This window comes from Aspergillus karnatakaensis (assembly GCF_047715665.1).
Source record: "Aspergillus karnatakaensis strain CBS 102800 unplaced genomic scaffold BJY04scaffold_40, whole genome shotgun sequence".
Lineage (NCBI taxonomy): Eukaryota > Fungi > Ascomycota > Eurotiomycetes > Eurotiales > Aspergillaceae > Aspergillus > Aspergillus karnatakaensis.
In genome coordinates this window covers 111,245-136,428 of record NW_027395752.1, presented here as the reverse complement: position 1 = coordinate 136,428, position 25,184 = coordinate 111,245, and the positions used below count along the sequence as shown (strand labels likewise).

At 50.6% G+C, this 25,184-nt stretch overlaps 5 protein-coding genes across 5 annotated transcripts; 2 read left to right on the top strand and 3 right to left on the bottom strand.

Annotated features, from left to right (window-relative positions):
• Window positions 1–1,099: 1,099 nt before the first annotated feature.
• Window positions 1,100–3,357, top strand: BJY04DRAFT_220474 (universal stress protein family domain protein; the record flags this gene model as incomplete). Its single annotated transcript, XM_073716882.1, has 4 exons — window positions 1,100–2,198; window positions 2,278–3,020; window positions 3,080–3,141; window positions 3,195–3,357. The coding sequence occupies 4 exons, from the start codon at window positions 1,100–1,102 to the stop codon at window positions 3,355–3,357; spliced, it is 2,067 nt and encodes a 688-aa protein (XP_073568922.1).
• A 314-nt stretch (window positions 3,358–3,671) lies between these two features.
• Window positions 3,672–6,200, top strand: BJY04DRAFT_194268 (H(+)-transporting V1 sector ATPase subunit B). Its single transcript, XM_073712039.1, has 9 exons — window positions 3,672–3,870; window positions 3,962–4,046; window positions 4,116–4,135; window positions 4,214–4,249; window positions 4,323–4,484; window positions 4,541–4,857; window positions 4,912–5,186; window positions 5,237–5,455; window positions 5,511–6,200. The coding sequence occupies exons 1-9, from the start codon at window positions 3,772–3,774 to the stop codon at window positions 5,819–5,821; spliced, it is 1,524 nt and encodes a 507-aa protein (XP_073568921.1). The 5' UTR covers window positions 3,672–3,771; the 3' UTR covers window positions 5,822–6,200.
• A 106-nt stretch (window positions 6,201–6,306) lies between these two features.
• On the bottom strand, window positions 6,307–8,656 carry trpB (tryptophan synthase TRP5; the record flags this gene model as incomplete). The annotated part of the gene is made up of 3 exons (XM_073714050.1): window positions 6,307–8,038; window positions 8,119–8,422; window positions 8,521–8,656. The coding sequence occupies 3 exons, from the start codon at window positions 8,654–8,656 to the stop codon at window positions 6,307–6,309; spliced, it is 2,172 nt and encodes a 723-aa protein (XP_073568920.1).
• A 1,421-nt stretch (window positions 8,657–10,077) lies between these two features.
• On the bottom strand, window positions 10,078–12,169 carry medA (transcriptional regulator medA; the record flags this gene model as incomplete). Its single annotated transcript, XM_073714049.1, has 3 exons — window positions 10,078–10,512; window positions 10,569–12,058; window positions 12,130–12,169. 3 exons carry the CDS (start codon window positions 12,167–12,169, stop codon window positions 10,078–10,080), a joined length of 1,965 nt encoding a protein of 654 aa, XP_073568919.1.
• An 8,996-nt stretch (window positions 12,170–21,165) lies between these two features.
• Window positions 21,166–23,412, bottom strand: BJY04DRAFT_208848 (putative alcohol dehydrogenase; the record flags this gene model as incomplete). The annotated part of the gene is made up of 5 exons (XM_073714048.1): window positions 21,166–21,207; window positions 21,390–21,764; window positions 21,849–21,964; window positions 22,272–22,557; window positions 22,612–23,412. The coding sequence occupies 5 exons, from the start codon at window positions 23,410–23,412 to the stop codon at window positions 21,166–21,168; spliced, it is 1,620 nt and encodes a 539-aa protein (XP_073568918.1).
• Window positions 23,413–25,184: the final 1,772 nt, after the last annotated feature.

Below are 25,184 nucleotides of genomic sequence, written 5' to 3'. Positions count from 1 at the left end.
ATGTTCATCATCTCAGTCGAATCGAGGTTAAGATTCTGTTCCCACTGGTGATACAAATACCTCAGGCCCTCCGCAATTGCCTCTTTCTGAATCTTGGATCACCACAGCCACACTCACATCACACGACAGAGAACCCAGTCGGTCCTTTTCCCTTAAGCAGCCTGATTGGAGCTCTCCTGTGCGTCATGCCGAATACATCCTCACTATTGATCGACTAGGGAAAGGAGCTGCAGTGAAACCTACTGTGCAACCGCGTTCGTAGCCTCTGGAGAGCGGATCAGCCCAAGCTAACGAAGAGATGCAAGGAGGGAGTGAGCCTGTGAGGACAGTCGAGGATTGTGAGGATTTATACCCCGCATGCCGAGGAATGGCAAAAAGATAATCATTCCCTGTGTTGTCCTCTGAGAGCTTCAAATCCTCTTCTGATCACTTGAGATCCCCCGCCATGATTGTACCATGATTTAATCCTCCGCTGTTCATCATCCACAACACAATGAAATAGCTCTCCCCGCCCCGTCCCCTTTCCCCGGGAGTATTACCTCCTACACTACTTGACCCCCGGAACTCTGCCCAAATCCTGTCGCAGGATTATTACCGCGGCATCGAGCTATCTGAATTCACAAACCACGACCGTCGGCTCCGTTGTGCCAGCTTCTGATCCTCGGGTGCAAGAACCACAGGAGCAAGGCCAAGCCCGAAACAAGCCACAACAGAGAGAAACTCCGACACTGAATCTGATCTATCGCGGCGACCTGAGATTACTCTTCCATCGGTCTAGATCCTTGGAATCTAACAATTTGCACGTGGAGAGGGTCCTCTGAAACCTCTTTCAGCTCTTCAATCCCGGTACTTCTAGCTGCAGCCTAGCTTCTTGCCCAGCCTTGGGCATATATCAAGATCCCCAGCTCCCCACCTAGTTTTTGAGAAAAGAAACCGAACTTCAGGCGCAAGAGGCAAACTCAACCCTCACATCTGAAGTGCCAATTCCAGTGGAACTAATCGTCATCACCCCGAAAGCTCTCCACATTCCACAGCTGTTGCGCTGTGAGGCCGGTGCTCCACCGCTCACCAGCAATCTTGGGCGGCGCCACCCATAGAAATGCCTCCTGGTCGCAGGCCCGGTGGGCTTGCCGCTGCGCTCGAAGAAGAGCGACTGGAGCTTGCTGCAGAGCATCATCGCAGTACATCCGCGCATCGCAAGTCTTCAGCTCACGCGCCACAGCGACGAAGTATACTTGACACCGCCACAACACCCTCTCCCGGGTACGCTGCCCCACGGCATGGTTCGATTGCGGGCATCGGTGTTGGCGTGACTCCGCCTGCTGGACGCAATCCTCCGGAATCTCCTCCAACACCGACTTCAGAATCCAAAGAAATGACTGAAACACCATCTTCCTCAACCTCTACGACCCCCTCACCTACCCCGACAACGACTCCGGCGACGACTCCGAAAACGCCGTACACCAACCTGAAAACCGCCCCTCCCCCTCTCAAGCGCCCGGATCCGCCGGCATCGAAAGACAAAGGAAGGAACGGGGACAAAAAGTCAGGCTCTCCCGAAGCCAGGCGGCCAAGTATTCGCTGGGATTCTGGTGTCGATATGCCGCCTAGCGCCAATGGCTCAAGGCGATTCGGTCCGCCACAGGAGAAGGCACCCAGAGTGCTTCCAGGCAAGAATGCGATGGCGGCTGTAATGTCTGGATTCGATCTCAAGGTTGGCCTGCCGAGCTTTAGCAGAGGAAGGGACTCCAGTCGAGGAGCCTCCAAAAGGGGTACTTCCTTAGACTCGCACCTTCCTTCTCAATCCCGTCGAGCACAATCCGGTTCTCCCGCACGCCGTCTACCCAGCTCTAGCCTCCGCGGCTCAGTACCCGATCCTCCTAAGCCCCCACCAATCGCTACGAATGAGAACAAGCCCGAAGCAGCCGATGAGAAACTTCTGCCGTCCTCTGCGAGTCGCCGCGGGTCCGCAGAAACCGATGCTAAGGCCTCCGCATCAGGGGATGAGCGATTGTACGATAGCGATAACAACGCATCTGAATCCAGCGAGGAGGAAGAGGACTCATCAAGTGACGAGGAAACAAGCTCTTTGAAGGACGCCGAGGACGTGAAGCGCGGGCGCAAAAAGGTCGCCGACCGGGATTCCTCTACTGAAGGTAGTTTAGCTGAGGATACCAAGTCCGGCTCAGACGAGACGGGTAAGTCATTCTTTCCAGCTTCACTTTGGAGATTTCCTCATTGCAACTATGCGGTTACGAGAGTGCTAACAAATAGTAGACGGCGAACAAATGAAGTCGGACGGTCCTGAATTAATACATTCTTCCAAAACTGGCCCGATGCCGAAGACCCCAGAGGTTCAGCTTCAAACAAACTTCGACCCCCCTTCAGTACTTAATACGCCATTTGGCTCCGATGACGAAGCGGAACTCTCCGATATCAAACGCGCCCAGAAGCTCAGCATCCAAATGTCGAGTGTCGATAACTCTGTTCCGAATCGATCTATTCGGACTATCATCCGTGGAGATTATACTAGCATGCAACTGGATGCTGAGGGTGGCCGACGACGGCAGCGCAAGTATTTGGTGACCACAGATCTCAGCGAGGAGTCTGTCTACGCGTTGGAATGGACAATTGGTACAATCTTGCGAGATGGTGACACCTTATTTGCGGTGTTCGCTATGCATGAAGAAACGGGTACTCAAATTGGCGATGGGGCCAAAGCAACCCAAGATGTTGCTGCTGTCGTGGGCTCTCAGACGGCGGAGACGGTTCAGAAGACACAAAACGACTCGAACCCAAATCTTTCCCGAACGATCCTCGGCCGGTTAGGATCCGGGACAGATAGCAGACCTGGCTCGGTCGATTCACGGGCAATGTCAAAGGCGGAAGCTGAGCGAGGCCACGCAGTTCAGCTCATCTCTCAAACCTGTGTCCGACTTCTACGAAAGACACTATTGCAAGTTCGAATTGCCGTTGAGGTGATTCACTGCAAGAGCCCTAAGAATATGATTACAGAAGCTGTGCGTTCTCATCTCTCACTGGGCGATACTGATAAACTCGCTGACATCTCTTTTTTTAGATCGACGGGCTAGAACCTACACTGGTGATCGTTGGGGCTAGAGGACGGAGTGCGCTGAAAGGGTAAGTCCCTGGACATATATTGCGAATAGAAAGCAACTAACGTCGTATGGCAGTGTTCTCCTAGGGTCGTTTTCAAACTATCTTGTTACACATTCGTCCGTACCAGTCATGGTCGCGCGGAAGAAGTTGAAGAAAAAGGCCAAGAACAAGACGAACGTTCGTCTCTCTAACAACCTGACAGCACCAAAAAAGCTGTCGTCAGCGAGAGTAGACTAGCCCGTAATCACTCCTGATTTGTTTCCTGTTGCTGTATGCGAAATACCTTGATGAATCATGACGATCTGGTTGGCGCATAAAGGAGGCAGGGCAGGCTATGTTGATTTGTTTTTCGGAGCTCTCCTAATCTGCTTTTCTGAATGTGTATGACTATAACATTAATCTTATGAGAAACGGAATGACATGATGAGCCGTGCTTCTAGAGTATTGTCCATCTTGCCGGCTTGGAGCTGCTGCTGATGATGACACATCACGTGGCCGCCACTCCGCCAAATCGACCAGCGAGACGAGCGAGGCGGGTCGAACTTCCCCGACGTTGACGTTGAGCTCTCTTCTCCTCCCTCCTCTTTACCTTTGCCTGTTCTCCGGTTTTGTCTGCTTCTCACCGGTGCTCGTCTCCGGTATTATACAGTCATGGCCGACATCGTCGACCCTCGAATGACTACCGTCCAGCCTCGCATCCGCTACAATACCATCGGAGGCATCAACGGCCCTCTTGTCGTCCTCGACAATGTTCGTACACCTCTTTCAAAGCTCTTCTGTCATCGAGCATGCTTGAGAGCATTGTATGCTGGCATTTGAAGCTAATCGCTCGCTCGAACAGGTCAAATTTCCCACTTACAACGAGATTGTCTCCTTGACCCTCCCGGATGGAACTGAGAGGGCGGGCCAGGTCCTGGAAGCTCGAGGTATGCTTGTCTTGCTTCTCAATGTGCGAGTATGGTATTCTTGGAGCTAACTATAGCTTCTGTGAATAGGAAGCCGAGCTATCGTTCAGGTGCGCTCTCCACGACAACTACGGTGGTTAAGCTTCATCCTTCGCGGAGTACTGACTTGCGGGCTATTATAACTATAGGTGTTCGAAGGTACTTCAGGCATCGATGTCAAGAGGGTACGATATACAATCGGTACATTGGTTACGGACAATCAAAGAGCGACAACGCTGACGATCACTGTTATACTAGACCAAAGTCGAGTTCACCAAGCACAGCTTAAAGCTGGGTGTCTCAGAGGACATGCTGGGTCGTGTCTTCGACGGTTCCGGTCGCGCTATTGATAAGGGACCCAAAGTGCTGGCGGAAGACTACCTTGATATCAACGGTCAACCTATCAACCCCTACTCGCGAGTATGTCCAGCGAACACTTGGACTTTTCAGTTAAGGTGCTGACGGATACCATCTAGGTGTACCCCGAAGAGATGATCTCCACCGGTATCTCCGCTATCGATACAATGAACTCCATCGCCCGTGGACAGAAGATCCCCATCTTCTCCGCTTCCGGTCTTCCACATAACGAGATTGCTGCTCAGATTTGTCGTCAAGCTGGTCTAGTCAACAAGCCAACAAAGGACGTCCACGATGGCCACGAGGAGAATTTCTCCATTGTTTTTGCTGCTATGGGTGTGAACATGGAAACCAGCCGTTTCTTCACTCGTGATTTCGAGGAGAACGGTAGTATGGAGCGAGTCACGCTCTTCCTGAACTTGGCAAACGACCCAACGTGAGCTGCCTTTGTTAATGTACAGGGAGGTTTGTCGCTGACTGAATACTCCAGAATCGAACGTATCATTACGCCTCGTTTAGCGTTGACCACTGCTGAATACTACGCTTACCAGCTCGAGAAGCACGTCCTGGTTATCATGACTGACCTGTCAGCATACTGTGATGCCCTTCGTGAGGTCTCTGCTGCCAGAGAAGAAGTTCCAGGTCGTCGTGGTTATCCCGGTTACATGTACACTGATTTGTCGACCATTTACGAGCGTGCTGGACGTGTGCAAGGCCGAAACGGCTCAATCACTCAGATTCCTATCTTAACCATGCCTAACGACGGTAAGTAATTAAAGCCGTACGGCAGTGAGCAGCAGCTAATCCGTGGACAGATATTACCCATCCTATCCCTGATTTGACAGGCTATATCACTGAGGGTCAGATCTTCATTGACCGTCAGCTCGACAACAAGGGTATCTACCCTCCAATTAACGTCTTGCCATCACTGTCTCGTTTGATGAAGTCTGCCATCGGAAAGGGCCGTACCCGTGACGACCACTCAGATGTGTCCAACCAATTGTACGCCAAGTACGCTATTGGAAGAGATGCTGGTAAGTGTTCTGTCTTCATTTATAGGAGATGCAGTACTAACTCCGATCTCAACAGCCGCTATGAAAGCTGTCGTCGGAGAGGAAGCCCTCTCAAATGAAGACAAGCTCTCCCTCGAATTCCTTGAGAAGTTCGAACGCACCTTCATCAACCAGTCCGCCTACGAATCTCGCACCATCCACGAATCCCTCGACATCGCCTGGAACCTCCTCCGTATCTACCCTCCTCACCTCCTCAACCGTATCCCCAAGCGCGTTATCGAGGAGTTCTACGCCCGCTCCGGTCGTAAAGTCCCCAACAAGGATACCCGCGACAACTCCGTCCCTGAGCAGACGCAGCCTCAGACTGATGATCTCATTGAGACTTAGATGTGGTGCGTTTGATGGTCTTGTAGATATCTGTTTTTGTTATGTCCGTCAGTCCCGTGTCAAATCCTTCTATTTAGCTATCATATCTATCCTATTGATCTATCTATACCTTGTTGCTTTGCTTATCACTCACATCAAGGTGGAATGTATCGAGTACTCCATATATCTAAGCTTACACGTTAACGGTGTTCTAGGGCTGTTCGTTCTCATCAAGTAAACCTAACGATTTCCTTGCTCACTTATAGCTACCAAGGCCCGAGCGCGAAAAATCGGTTGCGGAGAATCAGCTGCCGCACTGCTCCTTGAGCCAATGTATGTAGATTAAGTGAGTATACAGCTGAAAAGTATCGATCTCTTTCTATTAACGAGCAAAAATCGCTTTTTTGAACTGTTTAGCGTAAACTATTTTCTGCATTGGGCTCCAAGTCGAATTTTTATCCTCTAGTGTAGGTTGTGTTGGGTTTATATAGATTGCTTTATGTAGTCTAGAAGCGCAGGTCCCAACCAATTTTGGGACCCAACTTAGGCAGGGACTCAGCGACACTCTCGACATCCTTGTCGCCTCTTCCACTAACGGTAAGGACAATATCTTTGCCCTTACCCAGGGACTTAGCAAGCTCAATGGCACCCCAGATGGCATGGGAAGACTCCAAGGCGGGGATGATACCCTCTGTCTGAGCCATTGTGCGGAAGCCGGAGAGGGCCTGAGCGTCGGTGGCGGCGATGAAGCGAGCGCGGTCGCTGTCCTTCCAGTTGCTCAGCTCAGGGCCGACGCCGGGGTAGTCCAGACCGGCCGAGATGGAGTGGGTTTCAGAAATTTGGCCGTGCTCGTCCTGGAGAACATAGGTGCGGACTCCGTGTAGGACACCCTTGCTGCCGCCTGAGAGGGTGGCAGAGTGGCGGGTTGTCTCGACGCCGTCACCACCCGCTTCAACACCGAGGAGCTTGACGCTGGGATCCTTGGAGAAGGGGTAGAAGCTACCGACGGCGTTGCTTCCACCGCCAACACAGGCGACAACAGCATCGGGCAGCTTGCCAATCTGTTCTTGTAGTTGTTGCTTGGTCTCCTCACCGATAACAGATTGGAAAGTGCGCACGATCGTTGGGAAAGGATGAGGTCCGATGGCGGAGCCGATGATGTAGTGAGTCGTGTCTAGGTCAACCACCCAAGCACGAAGAGCTTCGTTCACTGCGTCACGTAGAGTACGGCTGCCGGCATCAACAGCAACCACAGAGGCGCCGAGCAGCTTCATACGGAAGACGTTCAATGCCTGGCGACGTACATCCTCCGCACCCATGTAAACAACGCACTTCATGCCGAATTTGGCACAAACGGTGGCAGTGGCAACACCATGTTGTCCAGCACCAGTCTCAGCAATGATTCTTGTCTTGCCAAGTCTTCGGGCAAGCAGAATTTGACCAAGGGCGTTGTTGATTTTATGACTGCCGGTATGGTTGAGATCCTCACGCTTCAACCAAATGTTCGCACCACCAACATGTTCCGTCAGACGGGGCGCAAGGTGAAGGCTGCTGGGGCGCCCCATGTAAGGGTAGTATGAGCGGTACTCCTCCCAGAAAGAAGGATCGTTGAGCGCGTGATCGAAGCCACGCTCAAGTTCGGCCAAGCAGTCCATAAGAGACTCCGGGACGTACTGTCCGCCAAACTCACCAAAACGCGATGGTGTTGCAGAAGCGTCTCCGGTACCGTTTAGAGCCTCGAGCTGATCTCCCAGACCAGGTCCTGACGGTGTATCCTCCTCTGTGATAACATCGGTGGGCTGAGACCCGGTGGGCTTCTCAATCTTAAGAACAGGCTCTAGAGTATTGACCTCGCGGGTCAAGGCACCTGCGGTATCCCTTTCTAACCTGCGGCCGGTAACGCTAGATAGGTAATCCTCAGCCTTCTGAGCCGCCTGACCAGCAGGAGCTTCGCCCAGAACTGTGATGATTTGGCTTCCAATGACGACACCTTCAGAAAGCTCTTGTACAGAAAGGAAATGCTCACGAGTGCTGACACCGAATCCGAGCGCAGCGGGCACATTGCCAGACCATTTGTGAACTCGGTCAAGCAATTCAGGGAGGTTCGAGCTGAGTTTCCCTGTAGCACCCGTGACACCCATTCTTGAAACGACATAGATGAACGAATCGGCAATCTTGCAAAGGAGCTTCATGCGAGACTCGGATGTGGCGGGCGCAATTAGGGGAACGTATGAAAGACTATGACATCGTTGTTAGCGAACGTTTTGCGGAATATCACAAAGGCGAGTAAATCAAAGTTCTGCTCGAACTGAACGTACCCCGTACTTGTGCAGAGATCTCTGAATCGAACGGCCTCCTCCGGAGGTAGATCAACCATGATAAATCCATTGACACCGGCCTCCTTGCAGTCCTTGAGCATACGCTCCTCACCATACCGCAACATGGGGTTGTAGTAGCCCATCAGCAGAACTGGGGCCTTAAGACCCCGGTTCCTCGCAGAGCGGACCATCTCGAGGACTGTGGTGACGGTGACACCGTTGGCGAGAGCCTTCGTGTTGGCTTTTTGGATAGTCGGCCCATCGGCAATTGGGTCTGTGAAGGGAATGCCCATTTCGATTATGTCTACGCGATTGAGCCATTCTCGTCAGTACAATGCTCGTGGAGAGAAGCGGCGATTGCAGCTCAAGGACTTAATTCAGAATTGCGCGAGGATGACTTACCGGCACCGCCATTTTCCAACCCAATGAGGACATCTACTGATTCCTCAATGGTGGGATATCCAGCAGTGACATAGGCGACCAGAGCGGCGCGCTTCTCCTGCTTGGCTTTGGCGAAGGTCTGCTTGATAGCCTCCATGGTGGTAGGTGGGGGTGGGGTGAGAGGGGCAAGAAATCTGGGGAGGCGAGGAGAGCAAAAGAAAGGAGAAAGGGGGACTTTTAAAGAAAAGATGGCCCGGACAAAGAATGACTCAAGGGCGCGAACAATTGAGAGGTATGAGAGAAAGGAGCAGGAAGGAAGGGGTGAAAAAGCTGGGTTGAGTCACCGGTCTATCTGCAGGTGTGCCGATAATAATCATGTTCTTGGGATCTTTCCGACTGCCCGTATTTTTGCTTGTATCTACCCCGTATACCGCCTTTGGAGGCTATACTTCAGCAAACCAGAAAACTACCATTTCACAGTCTAATTGTCCGGGCAATCCTCACTAGCTTCCTAGAAGCTATAGTGCGTTGGCTCAGGGGGCACTCCCAAAGGATCTCGAATCCTTTGTAAGGGCAGTTATGCATATGATATAGTCCAATCTAAGATTGAAGGAGCGGGCAGAATTCCCCATGAAGGCAGTAAATACCGATACCGTTACTGAAGCCGCTCGAGTCAGCTGACAGGCAGTGGCGATAAGATAAGGTGTCTTGACCGACACCGGCCGCTACGAAGTATACTAAGAGAGCTTAAGGGAGGAAGCCACATGAATCTCGGAGAGTGAAAAATCATATCAGTATTAAAATGGTGGTCAGTCATAGAAACTATATTACTATGAGCCTTCATCAAAGAAAAAGAGAAAACATTTCAAATCTTCACGGTAAAACAGCCCGTAAGGGCAGGAACCAAATGAATACTCAAGACAGTACACAAACAACGCCGTAGCTATGCAGAGAATCCAAGACAGAGCATGCTCTGTTTAGATAAAGCTCCGAGCGTGAACCAAAGCCAAGATATAGCCAAAGGCAGCCGAAGCCAAACAGCAACCAGGCCCCAAAAGAAAAAAAAAAAAAAAAAGACAAACAAAAAGCACATAAGCTCAAAAGGTATCGAACGCGTTCCACACTTTTGCAACCCAAATATTGGTATCCCAGACCTGCGAGGTAGTAAGGAAAGACAGCAGCGCCAACCCATGCCACATACTTGTACATGTATCATAAAAGGAATGGTATCTCAATGCCCCGGAAAATGCAAAACAAGTCAAGGAATGGACAACAGATCATCATCTATAATGCATCGTGTTAACGTCGAATGTCAAAAAAAGTTCGGGGGAGGGCATCAAGACATGAGAGGTTATTAAGGAGAGACATGAAATCATCGCTAAAAGGACCATAAGTCAAAACCATAGCCGGATGGGAGTGCCCGCATGCAAGACATCGTAAAATCAAGCGCCATGGTATCATACAAGGAGTGACAATGAAGTGTGAAAAAAAGGAAGATAAAAAAGACACAAAACAGAGAACATTCAGAGAAATAACGCCGTAGAATGCGGTCGATCAGAGAAGAGAAGTTGCGGCTCGTCAGTTCCCTTGAGGGGCGCCTGGAAGAGCGTAGTTCATCGGAGGCATGTAGTGGTAACTGCTTGGAACCCCACCACCTGTTGTTGAAGGTGGTGCAAGGGAGTTGGCCTCCCAAGCTCTGGTGGGGGGAGCAGTATGTGCAAGCTGAGCCGGATAGGAAACAGTAGTGTACGAATACGGAGCAGCCATAGCAGCGTACGGTTGGCTGGCGGTAGGTAGGACTGTCCGAATTGGTCCGTCGGCTTCCGTTGGGGGAGAATAGACCGGAGCGGCAAGGCTGGGATGATAGCTGCTTGACGGCGTGCCCTCGGACATCGACTGGGGAGAAGCCGCGTTTTGAGCATCAGTTCCTGAATCAGATGCGGGCCCAGTGCTCGGATAGTTCGACCCAATCGGGGTAGGCAGAGCCCCGGCGGTAGACGAGTAGCTTGCCGACTAGCAAGGTTGTGTTAGTGGTTATCATGAACTAAATGTCCACATGGGTTACTCACATATTTGCCGATGATCTTCTTCAAGGCGTGGCCAAGAATCTTCCAAGGAAATACCTTGACATCCTTCTCAATGTTCCTCGGCTTTGGAGCAGGGAATCCCATGATGACTTTGAAAAAGTCTTCGCTGTCAGCTTTGGACTTGGAAACAGTAAGAGGCCTGAACCCTTCCAGGTTGCGCCGGATACGATTCTTCTCCTCCACAGTGAATCGGACTCCAACGAGCGATTCGAGCAGGTAGATAGTATCCACACTCGTAACAAAGCACTCATCCTTTCCATCCCAGTAGATGCAGCTGATGCAAATACTATTAGGTGCCCGCTCTTCGGGAGACACAGGCCTGAAATCGGCACGGATCGTGCTTCCACTTTGCACGCGGGTAAATTGAACCAGACGGCGCTTGGCACCTTGTTCCTCTACTGACCAGTTCTGCGCCATGGTATCGAGATCACCATTGAGCTTTAGGAGCGCTTTGGACGGGTACATAGCATAGGGGTTGAATGTCTGGGTTTGGATAGGGCCGCTGGACTGTTGCAAAGTGGAGGTACGAATGAGAGTTGGGTTGGAGAAGGGCGCCGGTGACGATGGCTTAGGTTGGTACGGGCCGTGAGCAAGGGTATACCCGGCACCTCTCTGTTCCTGGTTGACCGAGAGGAAAGACTGATTCCAGGTAGGGGTCATTGGCGATGGAGCACGCATCGAGAGCTGTGCGTTCGCTGATGCAGCCGCGTAATTCGCAGCCATGACGCGCGACACAGCTTCCGTTTGATACGAGGGAGCGTAGCCGTCCATTGAAGGCACCGGCTGTTGGTATGGCGAGTAAGGTGCCGCATAGGTCGTCGATTCTTCCTTAATCTGCACTGGAAGAGTTGATGCCCGTTTCACTGGCCGTGAGAGAGGATCTGAGGAGAACGATGACATCCGCCTCTTTCGGCTCTCATCAGACGGCGACTGTTGTCCGGCGTGCTCATAAGTGTAAACGCCCACCTGGAGAGTGGTGGCAGGGCCGTCGTGCTGACTCTTCAATGCAACCTGAAGCGGGACAGCAAGAGAGGGTGAGCCAGTTGACATAAACGGTGGTGTATCAACGGAGAGCGCATATTGAAAAGATGACCCTTGAAATCCCAAGAAATGTGGGTTGCATTCGCACTTTCTTGACCCAAAGACGATGTACAGGGTCGCATAGTTGGTCGAGTGAAGGTCGTAGGGGGACTGTATCTGCACAAAGACTCTTGTGCCTTCGGTGCCTCTCTGAGGGGAGTATGAAACGACTTCAGGTATCTGGCGAGCCTCCGAGCTGAGCATAGGCATGGGGGACTGTTCGTCCTCATAGGAACTGGCGTACTCGTGCTTCGCCATGTAAGGAACACAGTCCGACATCTGACTTACATGGTCGGCCATTGGAGACGGGGCAAGAGGAGTGGACATATAGGCCGGCGCGCCGTACGTAGAGTAGGAGGAACCATCCTGCAGCGATTGGGCGGAATCACAATCTGAAAAACGAACATCAGAAAACCCGTCCAGCCACAAATGCGTATGATCAGAGACTTCTCTGGGAACTTACCTAGCAAGGCCGCTTGCGAGGGCTTCTGGAAAGCAGACATAGGCAGAACGGGTTCAGACTTGGCCGCCAGGCCGTCTGGGAAGACGCTGAAAAATTGGAACTCCTCCGGATCTGAGAAATCCAACGACTCGTCAAAGATCAAAGGCGTTTGGAAATCCGGTTCGAACTGTAAAACAATCAAGTCTCAGTAGGGATTCGCACACCGAAAAGCTTCAAACGGAGAAGACAAAGATAATATCCGTCCTCCACAAGACAGGATTTGAACCACGATTCAGATCCAGTCCGAGGAAACAGAAGTAAGATGGCGCATTTATTGGATGGGAGGCGAGAAACCGGATATGCAAATGAACTCACCAAAACACCGTGTGTCTTCGAGAAAGCCAGCTTGAATGTGTTGCAGAAGCTGCAACGAAATATAACAGCCTAAAAAAGCGAAGGACAGTGAATTTATTCAGGGTAAACGATAGTACGACGGAAAACCCGCAAAGAGATCTCCGAGACAAAACGAGGGACGACGCAAAGCGAGTGTCAGACGCCGTGAGGATGGTGGAAGTGACGGCTTCGAATCAGTGGCCGATACCCAACGACAGCGACCGGAATCACTAAAAGGCCGGTTGCAGAACCAAAGCCAAACAAAAGCCACACGCTCAATAGGGAATTCACGAGCACCTATAAGGCGAATTGCAGCCGATGGCGAGGATATAGACTCGCGATATGCAAGTCTAACGGAACCAGAACGGAACGTCGATGGTTGGGTTTCAGAAAACGAGCGAAATTGGAAGCTGAACAGAGACAAACGGGTCTGGACTTGTCTCTCGTCGTTTCTTTCTCTTCTCAAAGAGAACGGAATATTGAGTTTCACGGTTGTCCAGGTCGATAAGACTCTAGCTGATTACAAGTCGGGCAATGAACTACCCGCCTTGTGAGTACGAACCACCCAGAGGCAAGGGAATCGGGTCGCTGCATCCACCAGCTGGACTTACCAGAGATATGAGAAAGGATTCAGGTCTCTCACTGGGGGTCTCGGAAAGCTAATATGCGAAACTTCACACGGCCAGGAAGCGACTGACAGAACGTACTGCAACACACAACGTCAACAATAAACTTCAAATCTAAACCATGAACAACACAGGGGCAAATTGCAAGTGGAAGCAAGTATTCAGTCAACTTCTATCTTGCTTAAGATCCCTTTCTCCCAAGGCACGACTTGATCAAGCAAGGAGTGAGGAAATGAAAGGAGATGCAAAGGGGTCGCATGCAAGGCACCATTCACAGCCAGCAGTGGCGAAGCAAAAAAGATTTCTGCTCACTAACCTTAAGAAACCAAACAAGCACAAGTCGGATATCTTTTTCTGGATTCTGTAATCGATGGAGTGCTCAACCGAGACAAGGCTCCACGGCGGTTAAGTCCAGATCGTATTTGACGGACCGGCAACAAGAGAAACAGTATTGGAAGACAAGCCAGGCTAAGCTCCACTCTTCCGGGGAAATTGCGACAGGCGAAAGCTCTACAAGAGCTGATGGCAGTGAGAAGCGCGGATTGGCGATTGTTTCAGGCGGGACAAACGGTGTTGCTCTAGAGCCAGAGCCTGGAGACGAAAACAAACGCACAGCTCTGAGTGGTCCGCGCCAAAACAGGAGATACCGGCTGTCCGTCGGCACAGGGAGGCAGTGACCCGAAACAAGAAGCTCTCGAGATGGTGGTCAATTGTCGATTCTTTGATAGTCAAGTGCGTGCCGTGGACGAGTAGCAGTAGCGAAAGTGATCCAACGATGGGCGACCAGCGTTGAAATGGGTAATTAGATATTAGGATGAATAGTTCAGATTAATCTTCTTGCGTCGTTTGAGTTATCCAAAGTTCTCGATTTGAAACCGAAATCCAAGATGTCTCTCAAGTCTTTTGTTTTTCTGCGGTGTTATTCCTGGGGATCAACACCAACGTAGCGAACGTAAGGTAAGATTACTTCGATGCCAAACCAAGCGAGTGTGATAGCGAGCGAATGTAAGCGAGTGAATAAAAAACGACGAGGATGTAGAGCGTATTCTTATGATGCCATAACAGGTGGAGTTATGGGAAGAGGAGGGGAGAAGATGTTGAGGAGAGGTAGAAAGGTAGAGATGGCGGAGGAGTAGAAGGATTTAAGGTGACTAAAGCGAGTGAAGTACCTCAAGAAAGGTTGATGGATGAAAAGGGAAAAGGGAAAAAAGGAAAGAGGAGGAGCGAGGATATAATTATTTTATGAATCCCTTTTTCGCACTAAGCGTGGTCAGAGAGTAACAGCACTGGACGGGGTGTGGCGGGGGCTTTGAGGATACTCGACGAGGGAGAATTCACAGCCAGTAGTCAGTCGTGAGAGGGATGGCTGCGGCTGCAGAACAATACGCTCACTGCTTAAGTCTACTTATAATCCAGTCTTATATTATTATTCTTATTATTATAATTGTCAGGCATAATACTGGCGAATAACATGCAATAACACTGGCAGTCAACCCATGGGCAGCACATCGGGCCTTTACCCAGAAGGAAATGCTCCCATCCAGGGTTCCGACCATGAGGCGCCTTTCTTCCAAGTGAGGTCACGGGTGAAGGAAAAGGCTCTTCAAAGTTGGAGGCGTGAATGGTGACAAGATCATGATTAATTATCATCATGCTTACCGGAAGAGGTGTAAGGTGTAAGGTTTATTATTAGACGACGAAGACAACTTCTTCCATTGCTCGGGCTAATCCGTGTCGAGGCTAGGAGCGAAAACTCACTGGCAGTTCCAATTGCACCGTTCATGGGCGCCGTTCAGGCGGTCCACGCCGCCCTACGGTGGACCCTCTCGAAGATGCCCATTTCAACCACTTGCAATGAGAGAAGAATGAGGCATGACTATTATTAACAGTGCCATCTCATCAGCGAGGAATGCTTCTTTTTGGGCATCGAATGTGCTACCGCTGACAGTTCTACCAGCCCGCTGGGTCTGACATTCGCGACGACAAGGCAAGGATCGTGTTCAGGAATCACCGTCGGAAGTTCAGTTGTTTACGCCGTAATAATGGGGTAATGGTCGAAACAGCTTGTAAGTTTCCAAGCCAACTGTTGTCTGTCCCCTGTCAAAAGTTTCTCCCCAGAACAGTAGAGGTAGACGAAGCTCTTCCTTCAACGTTTGAACGCTCTCTGAGGTTCTCCCCTTTCCTTCCCTTTCCTGACTAGTGGTCGAATGATATCATGGGGGTCGCCCCGGGGGCCCGCGGGTGGAGGGTCCTCTCTCCTCTGACTCGGGAGACCCATCTCGCTACCTAAATGTAGTTAAGGAAAGTGCACTCGCTATCCCGACTCCCGAGGAGATAGTAGTAATATTGCCAGTCTCCGGGTAGTAGTTGGTTGGAGTGAAGACTACGGGCCAGAGGCCGGGGCTCCGAGTGAACAAGCCCTTCATTATTTCTCAAGTAATACTTCTCAAAATTTGGATGAGGTTTATGGGAATAAAGCCGATCGAGAAAGAGGATTGCTGAATGCTAAGGAGCCACCCCCCACCTGGCACCTCCTCCGATTCCCATTCCAGTAAAACCAGTGCCTGCCAGCCTGCCAGGTGCCAACTTGAAACGGCTCCCCCCATGAAGTTTCTTATTTTGGTGCCCCAACCACAGTTTTGAGAAAGGCCTTCTTACCATTTCAGGCTTCCTCCGTTGACAACCTTTGAACCTCGGGACAAAATCACATCTTACCCCCGTCTGTTCCATCTTCTTTTCGCGTGGTGCTAGTGGAGGCCGGTGATCCCTTCGAAGTTCGGGGCACTTCCTAGACTAGGGTCAATCTATCATGGCTTCCCCGAAACTTCGATCATTTCTCTCAAGTTCCAACTCCAAGAGTAGCTCTCCACTTGGGGATCTTGGATGGCCAACCGTGGCTGAAAGTTGCTTTGGGTGTGGATGTTAGAATCTTTCAAGGCGCAGAAAAGCTTTGCAGTTGGACCATCACAACCAAACACGAGGTCGAAAATCAGCTTCAACCAGTCAAAATCACAATTCGTATGGGTCGCTTTCTTTGGAGTCGTGAATTGCATGGTCTGCATCCCTGCTCAACCACGCTGTGGCGGTGATTCGCACCAATACCTCGATAGCCTTTGAATCTTCCCCGCTGTTCACAATCCGCCAACAGAATGGGCAGTGCAGAGTCTGCAGACAACTACCGATCAACATCAGGAAGGAATGAATTTTCCGCCTTCGTCCTCAGTATCTTCGTGGGCCCTTGGTGATAGTTTTCGACTTCACAGGGACTTGTCACTTTACTCACGATTTACAAATTGATATTTCCACCCACACCACACCAGATCGAGACGGCGGCCGCTTAGCGGGGGATCTAAGATGCTAAACATAGCAAACTTTGCATTGGCTCCCACGCGATGCAAGGTCTTATTGATTCCATTGGTTTAATACAGGTGAGGAGCGGGTCTTCCCCACTGACAGCTCAACAATCACTGGTGTTTTCTGTTCCTCCTCGAATCCTCCGACTACTTTCGTTGCCCGTTCATTGGCCCGGAAAATGGCACGATGGGAGCACAGAACAATCCTTCTGAATAATGACCCCGGCCAAGGTAGTACCTTAGTGGTATGGTAGTACCGCGATCAAAGTCACGCTGCATTGTTACCATCTAGCCGGCTTAAAGTTGCTCGGGGAGGTCGTTCGTTCGTTAACAACCATCTCCTGATCAGACGTCACCATACTGTAGTTTCCTCACCATGATTTAGTTAAGGGTCCATAACGTGAGATTTGGGAATTTGGGAATGAGGGCTGAAAGCGTTGCGATTTGTCTTCCCTGCTCACATTCGAGCTGTCCCAGGTGATCGCCACGGATGCGCTGAACAGGAAACTTTCATAGCGAACCTAGCGCCGATCAGGGAGTACTCCAGCTCTCTTAGACTGGTCGGAGAAAACGACTTGAGTGCTGTAATAATCATGACCATCAGACGACAATCATGAACTTGATAGCTTGACAGCTTGACAACTCTCTGTTTTTAGCAGTGGTCAAACTCAATAAGCCGAATACGAGAAAGAGAGAATCCCGCCCACGAAACCCAACGTTTCCTGAGAAAAATAAACGAGGGGTCATGGAAGCAGTGACGACATGGCTGCCATGCATCATGGATCTTTTCAAAGAGAGCTCTCCTCGTGGGTCGTGGGTCTGGGAAACTTTACTTGAAGGCAGGGCTGAGCCTCCTGAGATGGTTTAGCCAGTGGGAAGACTCCTCGCCAGATAACAGTTGGTCATTTCGACGTTCGCTGCAGCCCGAATCTTATTCAATACTATTCCGAACCCAGAATAGATACGAGCTGCCTGTCCCTCCGTTATCCGAGAACAAAAGGTGAAAGTAAATTCCCTCAAAAGTTCAGTGAGTTACCATAATGAGTGTGGACTTTTTTTTCTCCTGGGAAAAAATTGACATCGATTCGCTCAACACATTTACATAAAGTTATCTCGAGTGGATCCAGCATGATCCGCACTCACCACCACGGCGGATTGGCGACTTGGCCTTCTTTACCCCGAATCGGCTGTCAGACCGATGGCATCAGGAAAATCAGGGGATGAACGGTGCCATACCCATGATGCCATGGCTGAAAGTGAGGGGTAGGCAGAAAGACTCAGCAGCCTCGTGACGAATAATGCCATCAGATTCTGGCAGGTCAAGGGCATTTTAAAGGCGCGGCGAGCACAGAGCACAGTGGCTAGCTTTGACTTTTGAAATTGACCGCTACTTAGCTAATAACAACATTTTCACCTCGTGAGGCTAGAGCTGCTGAGCGTCGTTCAGGATAGATGATGATCGGAGCAGGTCACGTTGCCTCGGTCAATCCTCGGTGAGTCGGGGACAGTTCCCTATCAAACTGCACCGCCACGGCGCCACAGGCTGCCTTCCGAATTTCCGAGGGCAGGACGGAGACCGGCACGGCTGAAGAGCAGGTGGATGTTGGCGGAGCTTTTGAGCCTTCTCGAAAGATTCTTCAAGTGACGATCGGAAGACCTTTCATCCATTTCACGTAATTCGATAAGACCCTCGGGAGTCGGTGGTACTTTGCCGGCTGGAGCTCTGATGGTGCGGAATGATTGAATCTCTTCGCGAGAAAGGGGCTAAAAATATCGCCATATAGTACACATCTATGAGAGACGGCGATCCGCTCGCCAATTGAAAAGAGCTCAGTAGCTGGGTAAAACCCAGAACCAACAGACTTTGAGGTTACCTTAAGGTTACACACCACTGCCTCACGATCTTCGAAGGGTCAAATCCTGAGCATAAGCCGCACATGTAACCTTCCATCTCACTCTCAGTCTTATGGGCATTATTGGGCTCTTTATCCACGCAAGGCCGATCTTCTACTCAGCCTCCCAACACACACTAATCTTGCAGCTGACAAGGCTTGTTCCAACGGAATTGTACTTTGTCATTTCGCAAGCTCGCAAGCTTGTACATAAGGACCCTTACGGTCCTGCCAGTCAACGTCGAGCATCGACAAAAGATGTACCGGTTTTCTTGGCTTGATCGACATCAAGGAACAGCTGCACCTTACATCGTGGCCTACTTTTACACTGCCCGCGCAGGCTCGCAGCCTCGATTCGTTCTCTGACCCTCGCCTCCTGCAGGGGAATTGAGGCAAGGCACATGTTCCTACATTCCTACCACATTAAGTTGGAACGTTACGTGGGCGCATCGCTCGATCGACAGCCATACTAAGCATGTACGAGGCTGGCTCACCACTCACCTTTCCTGCTCTCACAGCCTCTAGCCTCCAGTCTTCGGTCTACTAGTTTTCGGGATTACTGCCTAATCTTCCCTGCACGTTCGACGACGAAGTCGGCTCGGGACGTTGTGTACAGTATACTCCGGATGGAGATTCGTCTATGCCGATCAGGGACGGACTTTGTGCTTGAACCTTGAGTCTTGAGATGCAGTCTATTTTTGCTCAACTCACAGCCTCGAGGCACTTCAACCTCAGCCTTGAACCAATTTCACTATCAACACTGCTCTGCATGACAGATGGCTAATGCGCTTATGGGCGCAGGATACGTCCCTACAGGCTTGACAAGTTGACAAGGGGACCATGGCCTCGGTACGGCAGATACCCAGCACCTGCAGTAGCCTCAGGACCGGCAGCCAAAACACCAAGGCAGGCACCACTCAATGTCTCACCAGCGCAGAGTCAAGTGAAACACGGAACTCCGGCTCGGCTTCCTGCGATATCCGCGTCTCGCGCCCTTTCAGAATTCAGATAGGATTGACGCTGCAGCGATCGGCCTGCTAGCAATAATAATCTGCATTTGAGAGGTTGACATGGCCGTTCTCTTCCATTTTGGATCGCTTCTCTTGCGGACTAGATAGAATGATTGAACTGGTGTTCCTGAGATTGGGAGAGCGAGTGAGTGTGTTGTGCGTGCCAAAACTTGGATGCCTATTAATAGCGGGCACCCATCACTCCGTCGGGTAGAAGATAGGCTAACTAACCAAATCCACGGTTCACCGGCCACATCGTCCGTATCGAAGACTCTAAGTTGCTCCCATCTACCTTAGCTCCAACAACCTGGTAAGAGGATTTAAACAAGACAACCTGAAACACGGCCCTGTACCTCTTCTACCGTTTCTCCTCTCTGATCTTTTATTCGCTCATCTATATTTGTTCCTTGAGGTTCATCACCTCGGAACTCCACCCTGGAACTAAGTATAGGCTTAGCAACGTTCACTCGCGCGGTATCTAAGTATGTAAAGCTATATTAAGCGTGAGAACTTAGAAGAGATTGTAAATAGAAAAGAACCAAGTTCGTGCCAAACCATGTACTGCGGAGATATTCCGTTCATAACCCATAGCTTGGTTAGCTTGAGCCTTGCTCCATCTCCAACTTTCTCCAGAGTACTCCATAAATTTGAATTCAATCACATAGTACATACCTCATCAGACATCGTGGTTGAGCAATAACTTGCTCGATGCAACTATGATCCCATCGACTAGTACCCTAGGTGGCCAATCTTCTCGCCCTCGGAGCATGAATCAGCATTACCCTAATCATTACCTTACTACCACAGCCCATACTATTATATATATAGTGACTCCATGGGGGCGAAATGGCCTGATGAACTTTGAGGCATGACCAGATAGGGCATGTATACCCACGCGCCACGACTCCGTTCTCCTAGTAAGATTTATTAAGCTTCTTATTACGTTTTTCTTAACCGTCAACGGTTGTGTGGGTTCAATTGAGGTTGTGGCGGGCTGGTGTGTGGATATCATTTTCTTCATGCGTGAGGACTATCCAATCTCCATGCATGCCTCTGGTCACTTTAGGAGAAAACTACCGAGGAACAACCTTAACGGGCAGTCGTCGGTATGAAATGGTATGGTGGAATAAACAAGAAGAGATCCTTCATTTCGCCAGTGTGGCTGATCTACTCAACGCTATAGCAAAACGGACAATTCTACGACCCTACGGACGCAGGACAAGACTTCAGGAGATTAAGATCTATTCGGTAAAATGCACGGGACAACGGTTGATATCTGATTGAGCTCCAATTCGTTGGTGATAAACCGTGCTATACTAAAAGACCGTGCGGGCTCCAATCCTCGTGCATCAAGCATATACTCGATATAACCTCATACTCCCCAACAAATCCTGTTTCTAACAAACATAGTACCCCTGAGTGTGACGAAGCTCTGGCTTGCCACAGGCTCCAGCTCGCCTCCGTGATGATAGGGTTAGATCGGGTCATAGCCCGGTGAGGTGTCCACGCGCACCAAGAATAAGAGAAACATAGCCAGTCAGAGACAATATCACCACGAGATCGCCAAAAGCTCAGCAGGGTTGGCCGGCAAATCTCGAAATCAGTGGCTGCCAGCTTCCTGCCAGGATTGCCAATTGGAGGCACTATCGCTCAAGCCTCTGCCGATGGACCAGTCTTCCACGAAACTATTTGTCTGTTCCTGCCATGTCTCACATTCTCAAATCGTTCCAGGAAAGCAATCCAGACAGACTCTTCACACCGTTTTCTGTCGGAATCTCCTACCTCAACAGCCGTTTGCTCTAGAAGATCCCAGAGCTTTCCTCAACTGTTCGATTATAGCACACCGGAAACAATTTCTCCCAGAAACAGTACAGCGCTGGTCGGCTCGACTTTTTCAGGGCCAGCCACCGCGCAAAGTTGCATTCTGTTCGAAAAGGATTCGTGCTCCGGAGATGGGCAATCTATTTCATTAGCAGGTGGGTCGAAACGGGTTGAGCAGGGACTTACATCCTCGTACCTCTGCAGGGCAAGATAGTACTGCTCCGAGAGGCCAACCGCTTTCTTCGTGACTGTTTCCTTCTTGACTTTCTTCGCTGCCTGAACATATGCCATCGAGAGCGCGTCGCGTTGGAGGTCATCATGGTCGCCAATGTGAATCCCCCCGGGCATTTTCCAGCCGTGTCTTTCGTAGATCACCTCGACCAGCCGGGTAAGGATGTCGGCCTGCCATGTCACCAGAAGATCGCTGTTGAAGGCATTCATATGGCATTGCAGTGTTCTTACGTCAAGCTTGAGCCGAAGACTCTCGAAACAAAGGAGTTTCACTTTGCTCTCAAGCAACTTATTGGTAGTCGTTAGTTCCCTCAAGGCCTCGCAGTACCTCTAGAAACGAGCCATATTAGTCCCGGAGATCCAGTCCACGCAACTTTGCAGGTTCCCTCCTACGTCTACTCGCAAATGACATACCCTAAGGGGAGCCTCTTCGTGCTTTGCCTTCCTCCGAGACGGTTTGATCTGCGCGCGGTAGAAGGATATGCCCGGGCCGTATCTCTCAACGATGTCAGCGCTCATGATGGTGAACTCTGGAGGCAAGGTGCTGTGGTCGTGGGCACAATGAAGCAATGAACGGAATTGTCGATAATATAAGGAGATAACTGCCTTGGGTGTTAAAGAATGATGGCAAAGCGTTGGTGAGTATGGAAAGGACCGACTGTGATGGTAATACGGAGAGGTGCTACACAGTCAAGGAAGGCGCGATGCACGTTTTGAATCTGGGAAAGAGCAAGCCGTCACATTTCATTTCCAACCTTGAAGTCTCATAGCTGACATGCTTCGCTGCACATCTACAGATCTTGCATCCTCGTCCAGAGCATCGGGTTTAAAGCTTACTTCCCGAAGACTTCCCAAATTCAATAACCAGCTTCCCAAACTGCTTGCTATCTTTCATATCCTGGAAGAGTCCATCGAGTGCTGTAACGTCGCTCAAATCTGTTTGAACAACCCGCGATACGACAGGGCGAACCTTGTGTGCCTTGACAAAGTCGACCATGTCCTTAAATTCTTTGCGGGATCCCATAGTCGAGCCGCGAACATCAATATTCTTCAGTACAGCCTGCATCAGGAAGGGCATAACAGGAGAGACGGTCATTCCGTATATCGAGAGAACACCACCAGCCTGCGATCGATTAGCGACTTGGAGCGTATAGGCGAGGTTCATTTCGATTTATACCTTAAGCAGCCTCACGGACTTTTCAATTGAATCACCACCTGCTCCATCAATGACGGCGTCAAAGTTCTTCTTTCCCTTAGGAAGTAGACCTAGCAACTTTTTCTCCCAACCATCCTCCTTGTAACTCACACCTGCCTTGGCGCCTAATTCAACTGACTTCCTGATCTTCTCCTCGCTAGAGCTGGTCACATACACATCGGCACCTCGCGCAACAGCAAAGAGCAAGGCAAACAGTGCAACACCTCCGCCAATACCTGTGATGAGGACCGCGGCCCCCTTGCCGGAGTTTCGCTCTCCCGCCTTTGCCACTAAGGCCCTCCATCCTGTCAACCCAGCGAGAGGCAGAGCGGCGGCTTCTGCATCGGAGAGATGCTCAGGAGCTTCTTCGACTTCCGACTCTTCAATTGTGACATACTCCTGCAGTGTCCCCTTATTGTAATATTTTGTTCCTCCCATGATTTTATAGCCTGTCGGATCTTCCGGCCCATCAGGAGAGTCTTTCCAACCAACGCCTGGGTTCAAAATGACGCGCTTCCCCTGCCAGCGCCCAGGGTTTGTAACGCCAGGGCCAGCGGAAACGACGGTGCCGACTCCGTCTGCCCCTAGTGGCACGTCAAAGGTTAAGCCGGGGTAGAGATGCTGTCGTAAAAACACATCGCGGTGGTTGAGGGCTGCTGCGGACAATTTGACCAGCAACTCGCTGCCTTGCGGGGTGGGTTGGGGTAACGTCTGGAGAGAGAGGGGATAGTAGACCTTTCCTGGCTTGCCTTCGGCTTTCCCCAGAAAGATTGCTTTTGACATCGCGACGACAGATTTCTGTATTTTGACTTGGAAAGTAATGGAGAAAAAGGAGGTATTGTAGTATGGAATTGGGAAGAAAGCGTCGAGAAATCCGTATCACATCATCAAAAAGTCGTGCGGGGAGAATTGACGTTGGTTATCGATAACCGAGGTTGGCCGGCCATTGCGAGCAAATCACAAGAGGTTTAGAACATCAATGCCAACAGCCCAGCACGAGGATGTGATGTTTCACTGATACTATGTGCTTGCACGATTGATATCAAATAGCTACACTTTGCAGCTGGGTTGCGACTGAAGAAATGCGCCACTTGACTATCTCGGTTTACCACTGGCTCCGGCTTGCCGGCACACACAACGAGCCACCGATGAAACTGGATATCATCATAGAAAACGCATCATGCATTTCAGATAATGAAATAGGGGTGCTGGATCATAGGCCTAGCAACAACGCTGGAACTCATAATAGCGCGCATGTTCGTGCCACCCAAAGTCTGCTGGCGGACAAGAACAGCACGCTGCTCGGGTATATCGAGCACCACTGGATACAAGATATTGTCTCTGTGGATCTGATATGTCGTGAGAACATTGATAACGGTGATTAGAATCGCAATAACTCTGTCGATGAGACGGGTGGCACCTTGCACCGAATCGGCTTGACCCCATGTCATAGACATCAGTGCGAACTTCACGAATGAATTCTCCGCGCTTGTAACCGGCACGAAGAGGCTTGCCCTCCCAGTACCAGGAATACGGAATGTCCCGACTGGTCGTTGATCTCGATGAGCAAAAAAAGGGCATGGTAGGGTAGGAAAAGAAAAGGGGTTGCAGTGATCCGACTGAGCAGAGGAGAAAGACTGGACTTGACTCAGCTTCTCAAGTCTTAGGGCCTGTCGACCGCTTCAAGTACTTCGTTCTTGGGCGTCGGAGAAATCAAGATGCCTTATCCCTGCTCATATTCTGGTCTCCAAGTCTGTCCTACAGCAAACACGGGTGAGTGCTGTCCAGAATATTCGGCGCCAACTTTGTGCGACTTTGACAGATAATGCTGTCGGTATGCCATTATGGAGTACATTTCCTGACAACTCTACTATTGTAGGTTAACAGCAGATCGCCCGTGCAGAAGGCAACAAAAAATCCGCATGTTCCGAGTCTATGCCAAGGCAAGCAATGTACTGCGGTGCTCTTCCTTCGCAAGGATGCCATCATGAAGGCTTCAATTGGCCATCGTAAGATGCTGTGGCCGATTCCTCAAGATGATCGCATGTATGGACCCGTCAAGGGATGGCAAGGTGACGCTGACTGCTGCAAGTCCAAATGCAAAGCATCATGGGTCTTCTGCAACGCAACGCTGAACGCAGCAATCTCGCAGGACTCTGATTCTAGACATAGTTGGCGCGTCGACTTCTTGATTAATGCAGCAGCGTATTGAAGGGCGTCCCGACGCGTCCAGGGGACACTGGGGGTGTGCAGAGGGGCTGGGGCTGGAATGCGGAGAGACCGTGTGAGGAGCATTCCAGACCTTTTCTGCGGATCCCGTTGTGCCTTTTGATCCTGCTGTCTGGGGCTCTGGGGTCTAAGTAGTGGGTAGGAAATTGGAATAGCAGCATCCCTACCGATTTAATCTTGCTTCACAATGGAAGCCATGCAGTCTCTGACTGCAGCAGACGGTACCAAAATTGGGCTATCTGCTCATCAGCAGCGTGTGCTCCCTGGCTGCAAGAATATTTGGAGGCGGTAATAACGAGGGGATAGAAATCATATGACAGTGATCT

Excerpts from the sequence above, each read along its gene's own strand:
- BJY04DRAFT_194268 (XM_073712039.1), top strand. The coding sequence starts at position 3,772 with ATGGCCGACATCGTCGACCCTCGAATGACTACCGTCCAGCCTCGCATC. Across the intron at positions 4,047-4,115 it reads CCAGGTCCTGGAAGCTCGAG|GAAGCCGAGCTATCGTTCAG; the intron begins GTATGCTTGTCT and ends TTCTGTGAATAG. Across the intron at positions 5,187-5,236 it reads CTTAACCATGCCTAACGACG|ATATTACCCATCCTATCCCT; the intron begins GTAAGTAATTAA and ends ATCCGTGGACAG.